General features: G+C 47.3%; 1 protein-coding gene across 1 annotated transcript in view; it reads right to left on the bottom strand.

The window, feature by feature from the left end:
* Positions 1-22277, bottom strand: part of LOC144754067 (SLA class II histocompatibility antigen, DQ haplotype C beta chain-like) — a 262962-nt gene that overhangs the window by 26442 nt on the left and 214243 nt on the right. Inside the window, exon 4 of the mRNA XM_078641590.1 lies at positions 3681-3794. Coding sequence (XP_078497716.1) covers positions 3681-3794 — 114 coding nt within the window. The remainder of the gene's footprint in view (positions 1-3680; positions 3795-22277) is intronic.

The raw sequence follows: 22277 nt of genomic DNA, 5'->3' as shown, positions 1-22277 counted from the left end.
CACTAGGGTCATGTGACTGTATGATCACTTGCTTTGGGTCATATGACTGTATGTACCCTCGCTTACGGTCCTGTCACTGTATGTTCCCTCACCAGGGTCATGTTTCTGCATGTTCCCTCACCAGGGTCATGTTTCTGCATGTTCCCTCACCAGGGTCATGTTTCTGCATGTTCCCTCACCAGGGTCAGGTTTCTGCATGTTTCCTCCCTTAGGTTCCTGTCACTGTATGTTCCCTCACTAGGATCATGTGACCGTATGATCACTTGCTTTGGGTCATATGAATGTATGTTTCCTCGCTTCGGGTCCTGTCACTGAATGTTCCCTCACCTGGGTCATGTTTCTGCATGTTCCCTCCCTTAGGTTCCTGTCACTGTATGTTCCCTCACTAGGATCATGTGACCGTATGATCACTTGCTTTGGGTCATATGACTGTATGTTTCCTCACTTCGGGTCCTGTCACTGAATGTTCCCTCACCAGGGTCATGTTTCTGCATGTTGCCTCCCTTAGGTTCCTGTCACTGTATGTTCCCTCACTAGGATCATGTGACCGTATGATCACTTGCTTTGGGTCATATGACTGTATGTTTCCTCACTTCGGGTCCTGTCACTGAATGTTCCCTCACTTAGGGTCATGAGGCTGTATGATCCCTCGCTTAGGGTCCTGTCACTGTATGTGCCCTCACTAGGGTCATGTGACTGCATGTTCCCTCCCTTAGGTTCTTGTCACTGTATCATCCCTCGCATAAGGTCTTGCCGCTGCATGGTGTCTCGTGTGGGGTCTTGTCACTGTATGTTCTCTCAATTAGGGACCTGACACTGTATGTTCCCTCACTAGGGTCATGTGACTGTATGATCACTTGCTTTGGGTCATATGACTGTATGTACCCTCGCTTACGGTCCTGTCACTGTATGTTCCCTCACCAGGGTCATGTTTCTGCATGTTCCCTCACCAGGGTCATGTTTCTGCATGTTCCCTCACCAGGGTCATGTTTCTGCATGTTCCCTCACCAGGGGCATGTTTCTGCATGTTTCCTCCCTTAGGTTCCTGTCACTGTATGTTCCCTCACTAGGATCATGTGACCGTATGATCACTTGCTTTGGGTCATATGAATGTATGTTTCCTCGCTTCGGGTCCTGTCACTGAATGTTCCCTCACCAGGGTCCTGTTTCTGCATGTTCCCTCCCTTAGGTTCCTGTCACTGTATGTTCCCTCACTAGGATCATGTGACCGTATGATCACTTGCTTTGGGTCATATGACTGTATGTTTCCTCACTTCGGGTCCTGTCACTGAATGTTCCCTCACTTAGGGTCATGAGGCTGTATGATCCCTCGCTTAGGGTCCTGTCACTGTATGTGCCCTCACTAGGGTCATGTGACTGCATGTTCCCTCCCTTAGGTTCTTGTCACTGTATCATCCCTCGCATAAGGTCTTGCCGCTGCATGGTGTCTCGTGTGGGGTCTTGTCACTGTATGTTCTCTCAATTAGGGACCTGTCACTGTATGTTCCCTCACTAGGGTCATGTGACTGTATGATCACTTGCTTTGGGTCATATGACTGTATGTACCCTCGCTTACGGTCCTGTCACTGTATGTTCCCTCACCAGGGTCATGTTTCTGCATGTTCCCTCACCAGGGTCATGTTTCTGCATGTTCCCTCACCAGGGTCATGTTTCTGCATGTTCCCTCACCAGGGTCATGTTTCTGCATGTTCCCTCCCTTAGGTTCCTGTCACTGTATGTTCCCTCACTAGGATCATGTGACCGTATGATCACTTGCTTTGGGTCATATGACTGTATGTACCCTCGCTTACGGTCCTGTCACTGTATGTTCCCTCACCAGGGTCATGTTTCTGCCTGTTCCCTCCCTTAGGTTCCTGTCACTGTATGTTCCCTCACTAGGATCATGTGACCGTATGATCACTTGCTTTGGGTCATATGACTGTATGTTTCCTCACTTCGGGCCCTGTCACTGAATGTTCCCTCACCAGGGTCATGTTTCTGCATGTTCCCTCCCTTAGGTTCCTGTCACTGTATGTTCCCTCACTAGGATCATGTGACCGTATGATCACTTGCTTTGGGTCATATGACTGTATGTTTCCTCACTTCGGGTCCTGTCACTGAATGTTCCCTCACTTAGGGTCATGAGGCTGTATGATCCCTCGCTTAGGGTCCTGTCACTGTATGTGCCCTCACAAGGGTCATGTCACTGAATGTTCCCTCCCTTAGGTTCTTGTCACTGTATCATCCCTCGCATAAGGTCTTGCCGCTGCATGGTGTCTCGTGTGGGGTCTTGTCACTGTATGTTCTCTCAATTAGGGACCTGTCACTGTATGTTCCCTCACTAGGGTCATGTGACTGTATGATCACTTGCTTTGGGTCATATGACTGTATGTACCCTCGCTTACGGTCCTGTCACTGTATGTTCCCTCACCAGGTCATGTTTCTGCATGTTCCCTCACCAGGGTCATGTTTCTGCATGTTCCCTCACCAGGGTCATGTTTCTGCATGTTCCCTCACCAGGGTCATGTTTCTGCATGTTCCCTCCCTTAGGTTCCTGTCACTGTATGTTCCCTCACTAGGATCATGTGACCGTATGATCACTTGCTTTGGGTCATATGACTGTATGTTTCCTCACTTCGGGTCCTGTCACTGAATGTTCCCTCACTTAGGGTCATGAGGCTGTATGTTCCCTCACTAGGATCATGTGACCGTATGATCACTTGCTTTGGGTCATATGACTGTATGTTTCCTCACTTCGGGTCCTGTCACTGAATGTTCCCTCACTTAGGGTCATGAGGATGTATGATCTCTAACTTAGGGTCTTGTCACTGTATGATACCTAGCTTCAGGTCCTGTCATTGAATGTTCCCTCGCTTAGGGTCCTGTCACTGAATGTTCCCTCGCTTAGGGTCCTGCCACTGAATGTTCCCTCGTTTAGGGTCCTGTCACTGAATGTTCCCTCGCTTAGGGTCCTGTCACTGAATGTTCCCTCGCTTAGGGTCCTGCCACTGAATGTTCCCTCGTTTAGGGTCCTGTCACTGAATGTTCCCTCGTTTAGGGTCCTGTCACTGAATGTTCCCTCGCTTAGGGTCCTGTCACTGAATGTTCCCTCGTTTAGGGTCCTGTTACTGAATGTTCCCTCGTTTAGGGTCCTGCCACTGTATGGCCACTCGCTTAGGGTCTTGTCATTGTATAATGCCTCGCCTAGAGACCTGTCACTGTTTAATCCCTTGCTTAGGGTCCTGACACTGTATGATCCCTCATTCAGCATCTTGTAATTAGAGTGTTCCTCACTGTGTCCCCTGGACTCAGGCCCATCCCTTGAGGATGGATTGCATAGGGTCATATCCATGTTTTATCAGTCACTTGGGGACATGCTCCATCACAAGACAGTCACTTAATCAGTGTAGTATCACTAGAGGATCCTATCACTGCCCCTCCCTGTTACTGTCTGTCCCTGTAACTAACCCTCTCTGTTACAATCCCCCTCTTACTGTCCCTCGCTGCTACTACCCCTCCCTGCTACTACCCCTCCCTGGATCTGCTTCTCCCTGTCAATACCCTTCCTTTTTGCTACCCCTCACTGTGTCCATCTGAATCCCTTACAGTTACTATCCCTGACTATATTCTTCACAGGCCATCACTGTTACCTTCCCTCGGTGTCCCTGATATTCCCTCACCTTTCTTGTTCTTCAGGTAGATGATGAGCCCAACTGTGAAGAAGATCCCCCCGAGCACGAAGCCGACGACCCCCGTCATCATCTTGCTTCTGGCAGATTCCGAGGTCTCGAGCTCTGTGTGAGAGAGTTCAACAGGGGTCAAGGTCACTCAGGAGGTCACTTAAGGGCTAGTGACATTCAGGAAATCACTCAGGGTTAGACACACTCAGGGCTTTGGTCAACCGATCACCTAGGGGTTAGAAACACTCAATCGCTCACTTATGGGTTAGGGACACTCAGGAGCTCACTTAGGGGCATTATGTATGTATATATGTAATATTTCTATAGCACAAACTTAGTCAAAAAGCAATGGAGTGTTGTAAATGGTCAAAGACGAGCATAAAGTCAGTTTTTTTTCTTGTCAAAACAATGTTTATTATTTTCATTTCAGGGTGTTAAAGAATTGCAGCAACGGCACCACTCTCTGAACACCAGAGACGTAGTGTGCAAAAGACATGTATCATCCATAGGCGGCATAGCAATATTCAATAGGAACATTTACCCCTGAACTCCCATCCCCCCAACCCCCATCCCAGTAATCTCCCTCCCGGATCCCACCCCTAACCCCTCACAGTGTCAGCGTAGTCCAAAATCTAAAACAGGTTAATAGCAAATAAAGTCAGTGTTTAATAGAAAATGAAGCTGGGTTGTGGGCGGTTAATGCATTGTGATGTTGTGTTCTTTAACCCCTTCGGGGCTGATGACGAGCTGGGCTCGTCATGGCGTAGCCTCCTCGCACGCTCATGACGAGCCCAGCTCGTCATGAGCCCCACCCTCGGGGGAAGCGCCAGCGCTCCCCCCGAGTCAGCCCGATTTTTTTAGTTTCTGCGGGGATGGCAGGGGAAGACCTTCCCCTGCCTCCCCCCGCCCTCCCCGCCCGCGTCATCAATGACGTCAGCGCGCGAGGCGCGCTGACGTCACCGGAGGCTCCATTTGTTTACCGACGCGCAGGGAAGCCATTTGCTTCCTGCGCGTCGGATGGTAAACAGGTTAGTTTTGCGGCTGGGGCGGGGGAGATTTCAGTATTGGTTCTAAGGAGGGAAAGGAAAGGCTTTTCCTTTCCCTCGGTGGCATTTAGAGGTTTCCTGCTGCACGATCGTGCGATCGTGCAGCAGGAATGTTAGGGATTTTTTTTTTTTTTTCATGGATGATCAATTTCGTAGTTCGGGGAGCGGCCCCTTGGGGAAGGGTCGCTCCCCTTGTTGGGGGAACATTATCTATGAAGTCTTCTCTTTGCTGCAATGTTGTTGAAAGGCCGTTTTTTCTACAAAAATGCCGATGGGGGTCATTTATAAAGTAAAATAATAGTGCTCATTGTAATGAAGGATGCAAGTGCCTCTGTCCTTCATTACTTATACTGATGTGTGTTTCTGAAGTGGCTAAAAAACACACCTGTGCTGCCTAGGCAAAGCTCACTAGTGTTTTTGGCCTGATGAATGTTTTTTTTTTGTGTGCTGCTTTTCAAACACATGCTTTGTCTCCAGTGACCATGTGTGTGTTACTATGCCATGTGCGAAGGGGTCCCTTGAGTGAGCTGTCCATCATAGTGGGAAGCTCACAAATGTTTTTGGGCTGTTGATTGTTACCTGAATTTGTGCTGCAACTCTAGCGCCATCTTTGTCTCCATTGACCATGGGTGCGTTACTATGCAACTGCACAAATGTGCGCAGGGGTCCCTTGAGTGGGCTGTCCATCATAGTGGGAAGCTCACAAATTTTTTTGTGTTGATGATTGTTTTCCTGAGTTTGTGCCGCAACTCGAGCGCCATCTTTGTCTCCAGTGTCCATGTGTGCGTTACTATGCAATTGCACAGATGTGCGCAGGGGTCCCTTGTGTGAGCTGTCCATCATAGTGTTTGGGGTATGCACGAAACATGTCGACGATAGGAGTTGATAGGTACATCTGGACACATTACGTTTAGGGCAGCCTATCTTTCCACCCCGTTTATTACCACCTAGAGGCAAGAATAAAGTTTATTGTAAACCTACTGTGCAGGTATTTCACACATCACATAGTCCACTCCTCAAATACACATGCACCACACATAGTCTAATAAAGTGCTCCTACGTAACTTTCGCAAGTCGCAGCACGCCCCAGCCCGTAGAGGACTGGGATGGCCCCAATGATGAAGCATGTCACCGTGGGGCAACCCTGGTGAGTGAGGGGACACCTAAAAGAGGAGCATTTCTCCCCTTTTTTGTACACAATACCATATTTTCACAATCGACCCCAGTGTGTGTTGGTTGTTATCTGAATAAACTAGCAACGCTCTTAGGTATCTGGAAGCAGAGACCATTTGTTCATCATAGTGGGAAGTTCACAAATGTTTTTGGGCTGATGATTGCTTTCCTGAGTTTGTGCTGCAACTCGAGCCCCATCTTTGTCTCCAGTGTCCATGTGTGCGTTACTATGCAATTGCACAGATGTGCGCAGGGGTCCCTTGTGTGAGCTGTGAATCATAGTGGGAAGGTCACAAATGTTTTTGGGCTGATGAATGTTTTTCTGAATTTGTGCTGCAACTCGAGCGCTTGCTTTGTCTCCAGTGTCCGTGTGTGTTACTATGCCATCGCACCAATGTGTGCACAGGTCCCTTGAGTGAGCTGTCCATCATAGTGGGTAAATTTAGGAAAGATGGTGCACTCCGCTAGTTGGTGGGCGTTGCCAATAGGGGATCTTCTGTGTGAGTTCACATGCCTCTTATGTGTATAAATGGTCAGAGACTGTTGAGAGCAGCAGATGGGGAGAAAGAAGCTCCTGGTCATAGGAACTGTTTTAGGATTGCGCTTGTGAAAATCAAGGATGCAAGTGCCTCTGTCCAGCATCGCAGTTAACCACAGTAATTCTGTTGTCCCCCTCCCCATGAGAATCCCTGATGATGTCAGCGCGCACAGCACGCGCCAACATCTTCAGGGATTCCCAGGCGGTCGGGAAGCCATTTGCTTCCTGCGCCTGGAGGTGTTAGGTTGGTTTTGAGATATTTGGGGGGGTTTGCAAAGAGGCTTCAGGGGAGAGGTAAGTGATTTTCCTCTCTTCTGATGTCTCTTTGCAGGGCATTTCTGGCTCACGGTCGCGCACAGCATTGCGATTGTGCGGTGGAAATGCCCTCACTAGCACCAGGGATTTTATTTTAGATTGTAGGAAGTGACCCATTGTGCAAGGGTCGCTTTCAGGTGGGTCGGATTTTAAATTTAGATGTTCTGGCCCCCCCCCCCCCGGTGGGCAAATCAACCCGTACTTTTGTCCGTTTTGCCCTTTTTGATGGCCCATCTGTGTGGATGTGATTTTGGGGGTACATTTGTGTATTGTTTATTCATTTGTTATGTTGTTTGTGAAATGTAGTATTAAATTATTTTTTTTCTTCTTTGTTTTTGATCCAGGCTTTTGCTGTTTGTATTGGTGTAGGTTGTGGTTCGGTTAATGCTGGTTTTGCAGCTTGTGTAGTTGCATGTGCTTGGTAAGTAAATGTTTTTTGTACTATTTTTCCTAGATAAATGTGTTGTTATGAAAAGTGAAGTTATTGCTGTTTGTGTGGCTTTGTGTTTCTTGATTGTTAACTTTTTTTTTGTATTGCTGCTTGATGTGTACTTTGTCTAATCTATACTTGTTTTTTTTTTCTTTCCAGTGGGATTTCCTTTCTTTTTGCTGTGTTTCAGCAGAGTAGGTGCTGGTGAGTCTTCTTATATTTGGTTAGATTTGAATTGTTTTTGAGTGTATTGATTTTTGTGTGAAGACTCTACCTTGTTTACTTCTTCCTTTGCACAGTGTAGGTTGTTGTTCACTTGTGTGTGTAGTCTTCTTGATTTGTAAGGATAATGGCTGCTCGCAGGATTACTGCTAAGCAGGTTGTTAGTTTGCTTTTTGAGTCTTCCTCTGACCATGGTCCAGACACTGACTCCGATTCGGAGCTTGAGTTAGGTGCAGAAGATTCAGGCAGTGAGTTTTCTCTTCACATGGTATCATCGGATGATGATTCTTCTTCTAGTGCTGATGAAGTGCCTGTGGTAGAGAGGGACATTGATGTGCCGGTAGAGAGGGAAGAGCCATGTGAGCGGCAGCCTAGGTCCTCAAGGTTTCCCTTTTTTTCTCGTCAGGAACAGGCAAGTGTGGTAAAGGCTGCGCCCAAAAGGTTTCACATTGCTGTGGTGCGCCAAAGGTTATTTGGTGCTGCTAGTCTTCCTGTTGTTGAGCAGCATGAGGCATCTGGTGCTGCTAGTCTTTCTGTTGTTGTTGAGCAGCAAGTGGCATCTGGGGATGCGAGTTCTTCTGTTGATGTTGAGATGCAAGAGGCAGCTGGGGATGTGAGTTCGTCTGTTGGTGAAGAGATGCAAAATGTATCTGGGGATGCTAGTATTCCTGTTGGTGTAGTGAGGCAAGAGGCATCTGGGGATGCTAGTGTTCCCGTTGATTTAGTGCAGCAAGAGGCATCTGGCCTGCAGGCTAGGGTGGCTTCTTCTCCTCATGTTAGTGATGACGTCTGGGTTGCCCCTGGCATGGTGCAGCCGGAATTGCCAGACTTCACTGGTGTTCCAGGGTGTAGAGTGGATACTGACAATTTTTTGCCAATTCAATATTTTCAATTGTTTTTTGACGATGAGTTTTTGCAGGAGATTGTGGAGCAAACTAATTTGTATGCAGAGCAGTATTTGAGGGACCACAGTGCCAGCCTTAAGCCCCATTCCAGAGCTACCCATTGGTCTCCCACATATGTTGAAGAGATGAAGAAGTTTTTGGGATTAACTTTTTTGATGGGCTTGCTAAGGAAGCCATCAATGTCTTCTTATTGGTCCACTAGTCCCTTGATGGCAACATCTATATTTCCAGCACTTATGACTCGTGATCGATATATGCTTCTTCTTCGCATGATGCATTTTGTTGATAATGATTTAGCGTTGCCACGCGATCACCCTGATTGTGACCGTCTTTTTAAGATTCGGCCTGTCCTTGATCACTTTGTTGATCGTTTTCCTGAGATGTTTGCACCTGGAAGAGAAATAGCTGTGGACGAGTCTTTGGTGTTGTTCAAGGGCCGCTTGGTTTTTAGGCAATACATTCCTAGTAAGAGGGCACGCTATGGCATCAAACTGTATATGCTGTGTGACAGTGAGACTGGATATGTTTATAATTTCAGGGTGTACACCGGTAAGGATTCCAGCATTAACACTTCTGCTTGTCCGTCCACTTTTGGAGTGACTGAGAAAATTGTGTGGGAACTAGGTAGACGATTATTTAACAAAGGCCACCATTTATATGTAGATAACTTCTACACTAGTGTGCGTTTGTTCAAGGAGTTGGCCAAAGTGGGCACTGTTGCATGTGGCACGATGCGCAGTAACCGGAAAGGTTTTCCAATAGAACTTGTTTGCAAAAGGCTTGTGCGGGGACAGTCTACTGCATTGCGATGTGGGAAGCTTCTAGCTGTGAAGTTTTCAGACAGGAGAGATGTTTACATGCTGACTACTATCCATGACGAAAGCACTGAAGCTCTGCCAGTTCGGGGTGAGACTGCTGAAGTGCGTAAACCTGTGTGCATTTTAGACTATAATAGACACATGGGTGGTGTTGACAGAGTAGATCAGAGGTTGGAACCTTATGCTGCTCTTCGAAAGGCTTACGTTTGGTACAAGAAGTTGGCTATCCATCTTTTCCACTTGGCATCCTTTAATGCTTTTGTTGTTTTCCAGAAATCTTGTCCTGAGTCAAAGATGCCTTTTGTTAAGTTTCAGGAGACTATAATAGGCAGCCTTGTACTAGTGGAACAGGCAAGTGTGCCAAGATTTGGAGTGGTGGAGGAAGTGGCTAGACTGAAAGATCGCCACTTTCCAGAATACATTCCTCCCACAACTGCAAAAGACAAACCCACTAAAAGATGTAGAGTCTGTTGGCGAAGAGAAGTGCGGAGGGAGTCTCGTATGCACTGTCCTGACTGTCCTTCAAATCCTGGATTGTGTGTGCCAGCTTGTTTTAAATCGTACCACACACAAAAGAAGTTTTGGGAGTTTCATTGAGCTTGTAAGTGTACTGTCTGGTTTGTTTTCTGTAATATTTTTTTGTTTGCTTTTAGGTTTGCATTAGTGCAAAGCATTTAGGTTTTGAATTTGTGTTAGCAGATTTGTAGGTTTCTACATTTGATTTGTGGTATTTCTTTAAAAAATTCTAATTTTGATGGTGGTGTGTGCAGGATTGTGCTTGGATTGTTGGTGTGCGTGGACAGGCGCTTGGCTGGTGGTGTGCGTGGTCTGGTGCTTGGCTGGAATAGTGCATGGATTGGAGTTGTGCTGGGGGGGTTAGTGGATTTTTGCTTGGCTGGCGGAGTGTATGGTTAGGTGCTTGGCTGGCGGTGTGAGTGGAGTGGTGCTTGGCTGGCGGTGTGTGTGGAGTGGTGCTTGGCTGGCGGCGTGTGTGGAGTGGTGCTTGGATGGTGTTGTGTTTGTGGAGTGGCGCTTGGCTGGTGGTGTGCGTGGAGTGATGCTTGGCTGGTGGTGTGTGTGGAGTGGTAGTTGGCTGTCGGTGTGCGCTGAGTGGTGTTTGGCTGGCAGTGTGCATGGTCTGGTGCTTGGATGGTGGTGTGGGTGGACTGGCGCTCGGCAGGCGGTGTGTGAGTAGTTACTTTCTGTTGGTCACTACACACACTGCTAGTTGAGTGACACTCCACACAGTCCATCATTTTGTGTAGTTGCAGTGTCAGAAATGTGGGCGTGTGAAAGTGATGGGCCCTTGAATGGCGCTGTTTGCTGGTGTGAGTGTTGAAATGTGATGGGTCCGCGGCTGGCGGTGTGAATGTTTTGTATGTGTCACGCGTACGAAAGGTGTATGAATGGCCTGTAAAGAGGTTGGTGCCTTGACGTGGCTTTACAGCTCACGAGCTGCGAGTCAGTGGTTCAGTTTATCATACTTTCAATTATACGCAGTGTATTTCATTTTTGATGAAATTACTTGCGTATCCAATTGTATGTACTGAATCATCACTCACCCTCGTGCCAAATCCAACCAGTATGTGTGTGTGCTTGCGGATTAGATGGGTGTGCAGTAATAATTGTTTTTTTTCTAATTTCTGCAGTAGGGTGTACCTTGCCCCTTATTGTGATTGTTGTTATGTGTTGCTTTTCCATTCGGATGGTGTCAATGGTCTGGTTTGTATCAGGTATGAAAGGTGCGTGAATGGCCTGTAAAACGGTTGGTGCCTTGTCGTGGCTTTACAGCTCACGAGTTGCGAGTCACTGGTTCAGTTTTTATGCATTTATTTATTGACAGAGCATTTCATTTTTTTGAAATATCTTGTTAATAAAATTTTATGTACTGAACCATCACTCGCCCTCGTGCCAAATCCAACCTGTATGTGTGTGTCTTTGAGGAATAGATAGCCGTGCTTGAATGTTTGACTTTTGAGTAACTCTGTTAAGGTGTGGTATCCTTTTACTTGGGAGAACAAGGGGAGCGCAGGGTGGTAGGACTTTTTTGCCGGCACGGCGATCCCACGCCAAAATGTTTGGAAAAGTGCTATTTTTACCTATTTTTAAGGTTTGCAAGGAGTTCTGGGTAGGAAAACATTGGTGGACCCACACATGCCATACCTCCCTGGACTCTCCCGGGTGTCTAGTTTTCAGAACTGTTTGGGTTTGCTACTTTCCAAAGAATACCACCCATCCCGGGCCAAAAACTCAGGTGCCTCCCCCCCAAAAAATCAAAGTTATATTGCTTCAGGGTATTTTATATTCACCACTGTTAGATTTGGACCTTTTCCTGTTGCAGCCACTATGGCTACCCACGCAAGTGAGGTACCGTTTTTATCGGGAGACCTGGGGGAATGCTGGGTGGGAGGTAATTTGTGTGAGCCCAGTGATGCCACGCTTTCCCAGACTACAACGTGTGAAAAAATTGATTTTTTTCTGCTAAAATTGAGGTTTGCAAGGGATTCTGGGTAAAGGAACGTTGGCGGATCCACGCAAGCCATACCTCCTTGGAAGCGCCCGGGTGTCTACTTTTCAGAAATGTGTGGGTTTCGTAGGTTTCCATAGATGGCTGTCTCGCACGGGGCCAGAAACCCAGGTAACCCCTAAGTCCACCAGCTTTTGCAAGAGGGGTTACCTGGGTTTTTGGCCCCGTGCGAGACAGCCATCTAGGGAAACCTACCAATCCCACACATTTCTGAAAAGTAGACAACCGGGGGCTTCCAAGGAGGTATGGCTTGCGTGGATCCTCCAACGTTCCTTTACCCAGAATCCCTTGCAAACCTCATTTTTTGCATGGTAAAAAATCAGTTTTTTCACACGTTTTAGTGTGGGAAAGCGTGGCATCACTGGGCACACACAAATTACCTCCCACCCAGCGTTCCCCAAGGTCTCCCGATAAAAATGGTACCTCACTTGCGTGGGTAGGCATAGCGGCTGCTTTAGGAAAAGGCCCAATTCATACTGTGGAGACAAAAACTTTACCTTTAGCCAAATAATCTTATTTTTTGAGGGGGTCACCTGAGCTTTTGGCCCGGGGCTTGGCAGGCATCTTTGGAAACTACCAAACCCAAACAGTTCTGAGAACTAGACACCCAGGGGAGTCCAGGGTGGTATGGCATGCGTGGGTCCCCCAATGTTTTCCTACCCAGAAACCCCTGCAAACCTGAAATTTTGGTCAAAAAACCCACTTTTCCATACTTTTTTGGGTGGGATCTCGCTGCCGGAACAAATGTCCTACCACCCAGTGTTTCCCTTGTTCTCCCGAGTAAAATGATACCTCACTTGTGTGGGTGGGCCAAAGGCATGTGACTTAGGCTGGGGTGCTTAATTTGTAAAACGTAAATATGAGTAAAAACTACTTTTTTCAAAATTCATTTTTGGCGTATTCTGCTTTGGGGCACCCACACAAGTGAGGTATCCTTTTACTCGGGAGAACAAGGGGAACGCAGGGTGGTATGACTTTTTTGCCGACCCGGCGATCCCACGCCAAAAAGTTTGGAAAAGTGCAATTTTTACCTAATTTTAAGGTTTGCAGAGAGTTCTGGGTAGGAAAACATTGGGGGACCCATGCATGCCATACCTCCCTGGAGTCCCCCGGGTGTCTAGTTTTCAGAACTGTTTGGGTTTGCTACTTTGCAAAGAATACCACCGAGCCCCGGGCCACAAACTCAGATGCCCCCCCCCCAAAATCAAGGTAGTTTTGCAATAAGGTAATGTAAATTCACCACCGTACAATTTGAACCGTTTCCTGTTGCAGCCACTATGTTTACCCACGCAAGTGAGGTACCGTTTTTTTCGGGAGACCTGGGGGCACGCTGGGTGGGTGGAAATTTGTTGATCCACGCAGATTCCAGAACTTTCCACCACAGAAATGTGAGGAAAATGTGTTTTTTTGGTCAAATTTTTATGTTTGCAAGGGATTCTGGGTAACAAAACCTGGGGGTAGGCAGGCGAGTCACCCCATCCTGAATTCCCCTGGGTGTCTAGTTTTCAAAAATGTATAGGTTTGCTATGTTTCCCTAGGTGCTGGCAGAGCTACGGCGCAAAAACAAAAGGTAGTCTTTTTGTCCGAATCGTGCTAAATTTCACTGGGAAATTGAGGTGCGACCATGCTGCGTTTTGCGCTGTTTCATGTCGCAGCCACTATGCCTACCCACGCAAGTGAGGTACCGTTTTTTTCGGGAGACCTGGGGGCACGCTGGGTGGGTGGAAATTTGTTGATCCACGCAGATTCCAGAACTTTCCACCACAGAAATGTGAGGAAAATGTGTTTTTTTGGTCAAATTTTTATGTTTGCAAGGGATTCTGGGTAACAAAACCTGGGGGTAGGCAGGCGAGTCACCCCATCCTGAATTCCCCTGGGTGTCTAGTTTTCAAAAATGTATAGGTTTGCTAGGTTTCCCTAGGTGCTGGCAGAGCTACGGCGCAAAAACAAAAGGTAGTCTTTTTGTCCGAATCGTGCTAAATTTCACTGGGAAATTGAGGTGCGACCATGCTGCGTTTTGCGCTGTTTCATGTCGCAGCCACTATGCCTACCCACGCAAGTGAGGTACCGTTTTTTTCGGGAGACCTGGGGGCACGCTGGGTGGGTGGAAATTTGTTGATCCACGCAGATTCCAGAACTTTCCACCACAGAAATGTGAGGAAAATGTGTTTTTTTGGTCAAATTTTTATGTTTGCAAGGGATTCTGGGTAACAAAACCTGGGGGTAGGCAGGCGAGTCACCCCATCCTGAATTCCCCTGGGTGTCTAGTTTTCAAAAATGTATAGGTTTGCTAGGTTTCCCTAGGTGCTGGCAGAGCTACGGCGCAAAAACAAAAGGTAGTCTTTTTGTCCGAATCGTGCTAAATTTCACTGGGAAATTGAGGTGCGACCATGCTGCGTTTTGCGCTGTTTCATGTCGCAGCCACTATGCCTACCCACGCAAGTGAGGTACCGTTTTTTTCGGGAGACCTGGGGGCACGCTGGGTGGGTGGAAATTTGTTGATCCACGCAGATTCCAGAACTTTCCACCACAGAAATGTGAGGAAAATGTGTTTTTTTTGGTCAAATTTTTATGTTTGCAAGGGATTCTGGGTAACAAAACCTGGGGATAGGCAGGCGAGTCACCCCATCCTGAATTCCCCTGGGTGTCTAGTTTTCAAAAATGTATAGGTTTGCTAGGTTTCCCTAGGTGCTGGCAGAGCTACGGCGCAAAAACAAAAGGTAGTCTTTTTGTCCGAATCGTGCTAAATTTCACTGGGAAATTGAGGTGCGACCATGCTGCGTTTTGCGCTGTTTCATGTCGCAGCCACTATGCCTACCCACGCAAGTGAGGTACCGTTTTTTTCGGGAGACCTGGGGGCACGCTGGGTGGGTGGAAATTTGTTGATCCACGCAGATTCCAGAACTTTCCACCACAGAAATGTGAGGAAAATGTGTTTTTTTGGTCAAATTTTTATGTTTGCAAGGGATTCTGGGTAACAAAACCTGGGGGTAGGCAGGCGAGTCACCCCATCCTGAATTCCCCTGGGTGTCTAGTTTTCAAAAATGTATAGGTTTGCTAGGTTTCCCTAGGTGCTGGCAGAGCTACGGCGCAAAAACAAAAGGTAGTCTTTTTGTCCGAATCGTGCTAAATTTCACTGGGAAATTGAGGTGCGACTATGCTGCGTTTTGCGCTGTTTCATGTCGCAGCCACTATGCCTACCCACGCAAGTGAGGTACCGTTTTTTTCGGGAGACCTGGGGGCACGCTGGGTGGGTGGAAATTTGTTGATCCACGCAGATTCCAGAACTTTCCACCACAGAAATGTGAGGAAAATGTGTTTTTTTGGTCAAATTTTTATGTTTGCAAGGGATTCTGGGTAACAAAACCTGGGGGTAGGCAGGCGAGTCACCACATCCTGAATTCCCCTGGGTGTCTAGTTTTCAAAAATGTATAGGTTTGCTAGGTTTCCCTAGGTGCTGGCAGAGCTACGGCGCAAAAACAAAAGGTAGTCTTTTTGTCCGAATCGTGCTAAATTTCACTGGGAAATTGAGGTGCGACCATGCTGCGTTTTGCGCTGTTTCATGTCGCAGCCACTATGCCTACCCACGCAAGTGAGGTACCGTTTTTTTCGGGAGACCTGGGGGCACGCTGGGTGGGTGGAAATTTGTTGATCCACGCAGATTCCAGAACTTTCCACCACAGAAATGTGAGGAAAATGTGTTTTTTTGGTCAAATTTTTATGTTTGCAAGGGATTCTGGGTAACAAAACCTGGGGGTAGGCAGGCGAGTCACCCCATCCTGAATTCCCCTGGGTGTCTAGTTTTCAAAAATGTATAGGTTTGCTAGGTTTCCCTAGGTGCTGGCAGAGCTACGGCGCAAAAACAAAAGGTAGTCTTTTTGTCCGAATCGTGCTAAATTTCACTGGGAAATTGAGGTGCGACCATGCTGCGTTTTGCGCTGTTTCATGTCGCAGCCACTATGCCTACCCACGCAAGTGAGGTACCGTTTTTTTCGGGAGACCTGGGGGCACGCTGGGTGGGTGGAAATTTGTTGATCCACGCAGATTCCAGAACTTTCCACCACAGAAATGTGAGGAAAATGTGTTTTTTTTGGTCAAATTTTTATGTTTGCAAGGGATTCTGGGTAACAAAACCTGGGGGTAGGCAGGCGAGTCACCCCATCCTGAATTCCCTTGGGTGTCTAGTTTTCAAAAATGTATAGGTTTGCTAGGTTTCCCTAGGTGCTGGCAGAGCTACGGCGCAAAAACAAAAGGTAGTCTTTTTGTCCGAATCGTGCTAAATTTCACTGGGAAATTGAGGTGCGACCATGCTGCGTTTTGCGCTGTTTCATGTCGCAGCCACTATGCCTACCCACGCAAGTGAGGTACCGTTTTTTTCGGGAGACCTGGGGGCACGCTGGGTGGGTGGAAATTTGTTGATCCACGCAGATTCCAGAACTTTCCACCACAGAAATGTGAGGAAAATGTGTTTTTTTGGTCAAATTTTTATGTTTGCAAGGGATTCTGGGTAACAAAACCTGGGGGTAGGCAGGCGAGTCACCCCATCCTGATTTTCCCTGGGTGTCTAGTTTTCAAAAATGTATAGGTTTGCTAGGTTTCCCTAGGTGCTGGCAGAGCTACGGCGCAAAAACAAAAGGTAGTCTTTTTGTCCGAATCGTGCTAAATTTCACTGGGAAATTGAGGTGCAACCATGCTGCGTTTTGCGCTGTTTCATGTCGCAGCCACTATGCCTACCCACGCAAGTGAGGTACCGTTTTTTTCGGGAGACCTGGGGGCACGCTGGGTGAGTGGAAATTTGTTGATCCACGCAGATTCCAGAACTTTCCACCACAGAAATGTGAGGAAAATGTGTTTTTTTGGTCAAATTTTTATGTTTGCAAGGGATTCTGGGTAACAAAACCTGGGGGTAGGCAGGCGAGTCACCCCATCCTGAATTCCCCTGGGTGTCTAGTTTTCAAAAATGTATAGGTTTGCTAGGTTTCCCTAGATGCTGGCAGAGCTACGGCGCAAAAACAAAAGGTAGTCTTTTTGTCCGAATCGTGCTAAATTTCACTGGGAAATTGAGGTGCGACCATGCTGCGTTTTGCGCTGTTTCATGTCGCAGCCACTATGCCTACCCACGCAAGTGAGGTACCGTTTTTTTCGGGAGACCTGGGGGCACGCTGGGTGGGTGGAAATTTGTTGATCCACGCAGATTCCAGAACTTTCCACCACAGAAATGTGAGGAAAATGTGTTTTTTTGGTCAAATTTTTATGTTTGCAAGGGATTCTGGGTAACAAAACCTGGGGGTAGGCAGGCGAGTCACCCCATCCTGAATTCCCCTGGGTGTCTAGTTTTCAAAAATGTATAGGTTTGCTAGGTTTCCCTAGGTGCTGGCAGAGCTACGGCGCAAAAACAAAAGGTAGTCTTTTTGTCCGAATCGTGCTAAATTTCACTGGGAAATTGAGGTGCGACCATGCTGCGTTTTGCGCTGTTTCATGTCGCAGCCACTATGCCTACCCACGCAAGTGAGGTACCGTTTTTTTCGGGAGACCTGGGGGCACGCTGGGTGGGTGGAAATTTGTTGATCCACGCAGATTCCAGAACTTACCACCACAGAAATGTGAGGAAAATGTGTTTTTTTGGTCAAATTTTTATGTTTGCAAGGGATTCTGGGTAACAAAACCTGGGGATAGGCAGGCGAGTCACCCCATCCTGAATTTCCCTGGGTGTCTAGTTTTCAAAAATGTATAGGTTTGCTAGGTTTCCCTAGGTGCTGGCAGAGCTACGGCGCAAAAACAAAAGGTAGTCTTTTTGTCCGAATCGTGCTAAATTTCACTGGGAAATTGAGGTGCGACCATGCTGCGTTTTGCGCTGTTTCATGTCGCAGCCACTATGCCTACCCACGCAAGTGAGGTACCGTTTTTTTCGGGAGACCTGGGGGCACGCTGGGTGGGTGGAAATTTGTTGATCCACGCAGATTCCAGAACTTTCCACCACAGAAATGTGAGGAAAAGGTGTTTATTTTGTGAAAAACTTAGCTTTGCAAGGGATTCTGGGTAACAAAACCTGGTGGTAGGCAGTCGAGTCACCCCATCCTGAATTCCCCTGGGTGTCTACTTTTCAAAAATGTATAGGTTTGCAAGGTTTCCCTAGGTGCCGGCAGAGCTAGGGTGCAAAAACTACAGGTAGGCACTTTGCCAAAAAAGGGTCAATTTGTAACTGCTAAATTTAGGTGTGACCACGTTGCATTTTCCGCCGTTTCCTGTCGCAGGCACAAGGCCGACCCACACAAGTGAGGTACCGTTTTTATCGGGACACTTGGGGTAATTCAGATTTGTAAATCAACTGTTATTACCAATTGAGCTTTCATGCATTTCTCCCTTTGAATGAAAGACATTGAGTAAAAAAAAAATCTTTATGAAAAATGACCAATAATTCTCATGCTAGTATGAGTATTCCCAACTTTGAAAATGTGCAATTATATACTGTTTCTGAAGTCTATAATTTGTACCCAATTCAGAAATACATAGGTGTCTTTCATACAGATTATTCCATGTATACATTTTCCAAGACAAAGTGCACTATACCCAGTAAATGAAAAAATACCATTGCAAGTTGCTGCTCAGTTTTTGGATCTGGGTTCGTCGGGTTCTTGGTGAAACTACAAGTCCTATATATCCCCACAACCAGGAAGGTCTAACGGATGTAACGGTATATTGCTTTCCAAGAGCTGTCAAAATTAGAAAAAGTTATAGGTGAAAACGTTGAGACAAAAGGCTGTTTTTTTCAACAAAATTTCAAATATTCCAATATCTAACTGTTAGTTTCTATAACGAAACCTTCATGGATTTAGACAAATGACCCCTTTCTGAATTCAGAATTTTGTCTACTTTTCGAAAATGTAAAGCTTTCCAGGATCCATTATTGCTTTCAAACTCATTTCTACCATTAACTGGAAGGAGGTGGAAAGCTCTAAAAATAGCAAAAATAGGCTATGTCCCAGAAAAATGCCAAAACTGAGTGAAAAATTTCGGTTCTCTGACAAAAGTCTGTCATTCCCTGAAAGCTGAGAAAATGGAGATTTCAGCCCCACAAACCTTTTTGTGATACCATTTTCAGGGAAACACCCAGAGGCTTTCATTTGCAGCCCGTTTTTCCCATTTTTCTGAAAAAAACAAAAAAATCACTATATTTTGCTAAATTTCTGGGCCCCCTCCAAGGGAATCCACAAACCCAGGGCGCCTTTAGAATCCACATGATGTTGGAAGAAAAGGACGCAAATTTGGCGTGGATACCTTATGTGGTCAAAAAGTTACAAGGGCCTAAGCGCGCACTACTCCAAAACGCCAAAAAAAGCCTCAGCACAGGAGGGGAAAAGGCCTAGCAGCGAAGGGGTTAAAGAGGTGAGTCTTCAACTCTTTCATAAATTGGAGCAGCGTTGGGTTGGTACAGGGCACACCATATGTGCTCTGCATGAAATAAGCAAGGGCGATGTGTCCAGTGTACGACTGCTAAAATAAGATGTCTCCCCTCCTTGGACTCATCTCCACACACAAAACAAGGGAAATGACTCCCATAGACCGCCATTGGATCATCCATGATAAAAACCTTCCGCAGACTCCAAAATGTGTCCCCATCTCAGCTGATTTCAATGAATCGCCCACTGGAAGGCTTCTAGCTCAGTCGCCATGGTAAATAAAACAAGCATTTACAATGCAATAGGTCTCGCATTAGGAAAGTTTGAGCTATTGGTATTGTAAATGACACATTTTTTATTTATGTCTTGTTTTTGAAAATAGCTAAATTAATAGCTATGTCATTTACAATGCCAATAGTTATAACTATCGTAAATGCGACGCCTATAGCATTTCTAATGCAATATGCTTGAAAGACGCTCTGCTAAATTTTACTTATAAAAAAGCCAAGCACACGACACTGCAAGAGCAGCAACATTGTGGTAGGTTCACCTGAGCTTTAATTGGAAGCGTTTTCAATATTATATGTAACAAGCCATAGTTGCAGCTACTAACCGTTGACAAAGCCGATAGTCCTTACTTGTTGTAGGTATGATGTTACTTGTTGCATCAAATATCTGGATGCAAGGACGGAAACAGCAAAATACAAGTTGGGTGGCACACTATGCTAAAGACAGATGTTTAGCGTAAGTGTTTTAAAGCCACGCCCCAATTACACTGACCACGCCCCTTTGAGAGACCCCCCAGTTTTTCCAGTCCACTTAAAGCCCTGCCCCCAGGCATTCTTCACAGCAGGGCTCAGTGAGTGACGGCACCCACCTGTGGTGCGATCCTTCTTCTAAACTCCGGCGGTGCCCTTGTATGCAGCAAGATGCTGACTGGCGTCTTCAAAGATCTGGTCTGTCTTTCACCAGTGTGCAGCTCAGAGCCGGGACAGGCTCGCGCCCGCACTCGGAGCAGCACGTTTACTGTCATATGACGCATGACCCTAGTCTGTATGCACAACAGGAGTCACCATATGGAAAAAATTTTCAAGGCTCCACATAGTCTTTAATCTGTGTAACACACATGCAGTCAGATATACATACACGCAATGCAACACAAGCACACATACAACATGGAAACACAGGCAGCGCGTACTGGTGTCATTGAACACATTGTAATGCACAGGTGGGGTGCCTGTATGCATGCGGCACGTCTGCTACGTTGGTGGCTTTGTGCCTGTACATGTTGCCTGTGTGTATGTGCTTGGAGCATGTGTATCTCTGGCTGCAGCGTTTTCGGTCTGCGCATGCTTCTTTGGAAAGTCGGTCCTATGTGCTTTGCCAGTGCTTGTTTCCTTTCATTTCAGTGAACGGGCCATAGTTTTCTTTCTGTCGTTTGTTGCATTACAGTCAGCAGAGGTGCATCTTGACATTTAGCACTTCTAGTTACCGGTGCTGGTAATTGCTTTAAGGTTTATGCAACATTGCTGGAAACTTTGGAGCTCAACTCAGGAAACCTGGGTTCAAATTACTGTTGGGAGAGCAAGAATGTACTCGAATATTGTCGTAATACCAGCTGCTCATGAAATATTTTCCGATTATGAAATACGATAAGGCTGATCTTAGAACTGCACTGATCCCTTGCATGTTCCTGCAATAAACTGAAAATACGAACTTCACTTGCATCGTTTTACTTTTATTTCCCTATTACAGTGAGCCTGTCACGTCCTGCAGGTAAAATGCCCCCCAAATTAAAGAGGGAGTTTAGAGCGCGTGATTGCATGAGCACCTGGGCGCCATGCCCCTTCTTTGAAAAGTGTTCCTCAAAAAGAAGTTGAGAAGACCGGACAGTTGCCCAATTGAAAACATTGACATTTACCGTACTGTGAAGAGCTCATGAGGGACACACATGGAAAACTACGGTATCCAGAATAGGACACATTAGGCTATACACAACACGTATAAACCCTGCTCAAGGGCTTCTAATTAGCAGGTAACCCAGAAATCGTTATGACCCCGCCCACCGGTCTTTTAATGTCGGCATCTCGCGCCACCTAACCGTTCTTTGATACTAGAACGCGCTTTTTGCAGCTTCACGTGCCACTGCTGGCACATCGTTGGGAACGTCCAGAGTGCGAGAATCGTGGGTCCCGTTCCCCAAATACTCCCACATAATGCCAGGGTCGTTAGACAGGATCGCGTGGCGTCTCTCTCAAGGTATGACCGGAGTCCGCACGTAATGGAGATGGTGGTATAGGTTTACTGTGTGGGCAACCGTTCGCACTCTCACGGTGTTAACAGGCGGGGGTGTCACAAGAAAAATGCCGTTTTCTGTATTCACATCCATGCCCCTGACAGGAAAAAACACTCCAAGCACACATAGCACCACCCCCTGGTCGACGCACGCGATGTTAGCATGTCGGAGGTACACGCGAGGGCTGCATGTAATCGCAGCCAAACAATACCACACATACGAACTATGTCTGCGGTGGCCATTTATGTGGACTACCACCCTTGCCATACCAGGGACGGTAGTGTTAACAAGTCCCGCGGCGACCCGGAAGCTCTTGGCCGGCCGGCCAATCCGGTCGCGGCCGACCGGAAGTCCCGCCTCCCGAGGTCCGCGAGCTGCCGGCGCATGGAGCGCCCTGCCTGTCCGAATCAGCCCGGGTCCCCAGGAGGGGGCCGGGGAGAAGGAGGAGTGTGGCGTCTGTTGCGGGGCTCCTCGGACCTGAGGGAGCCCCGATTGTGAAGAGGAGACGAGACGCGCCGTGAGGCGCGGAGCGCGAGAGGAGCCCGCCGGAAGAGCGCAGTCGGTGAGTGGGGCCCAGGGCTGAAGTGAAGTGCGTGCGTGCCTGTGTTTATGCCTGGGAGGGGTGGGGGAGGGGGAGGGGGAGTGTGTGCGCGCGTGTGTGCGTGTGGGAATGTGTGTGCGCATGCGTGACTGTGTGATTGAGAGAGAATGCGAGGTAGGGGATAGTGTGCCTGTATGTGTGCCTGTATGTGTGCCGTATGCCTGCGTGTGCATGCGCGCGCCTGTGTGTGTGTGTGTGTGTGCGTGCGTGCATGCAGAGGGGTGGGGGCTGTATGTGTCTGTGTGAGAGCCAGGGCTTGCACCACGCATGCGCAGCTATCAGACGCTCGCTCCCGAGGTGAAATCCGACCTCGTCAAAGCGCGCGT

This window comes from Lissotriton helveticus, chromosome 5_1, assembly GCF_964261635.1.
Source record: "Lissotriton helveticus chromosome 5_1, aLisHel1.1, whole genome shotgun sequence".
Taxonomy (NCBI): domain Eukaryota; kingdom Metazoa; phylum Chordata; class Amphibia; order Caudata; family Salamandridae; genus Lissotriton; species Lissotriton helveticus.
This window is presented reverse-complemented; position numbering and strand designations above follow the sequence as displayed.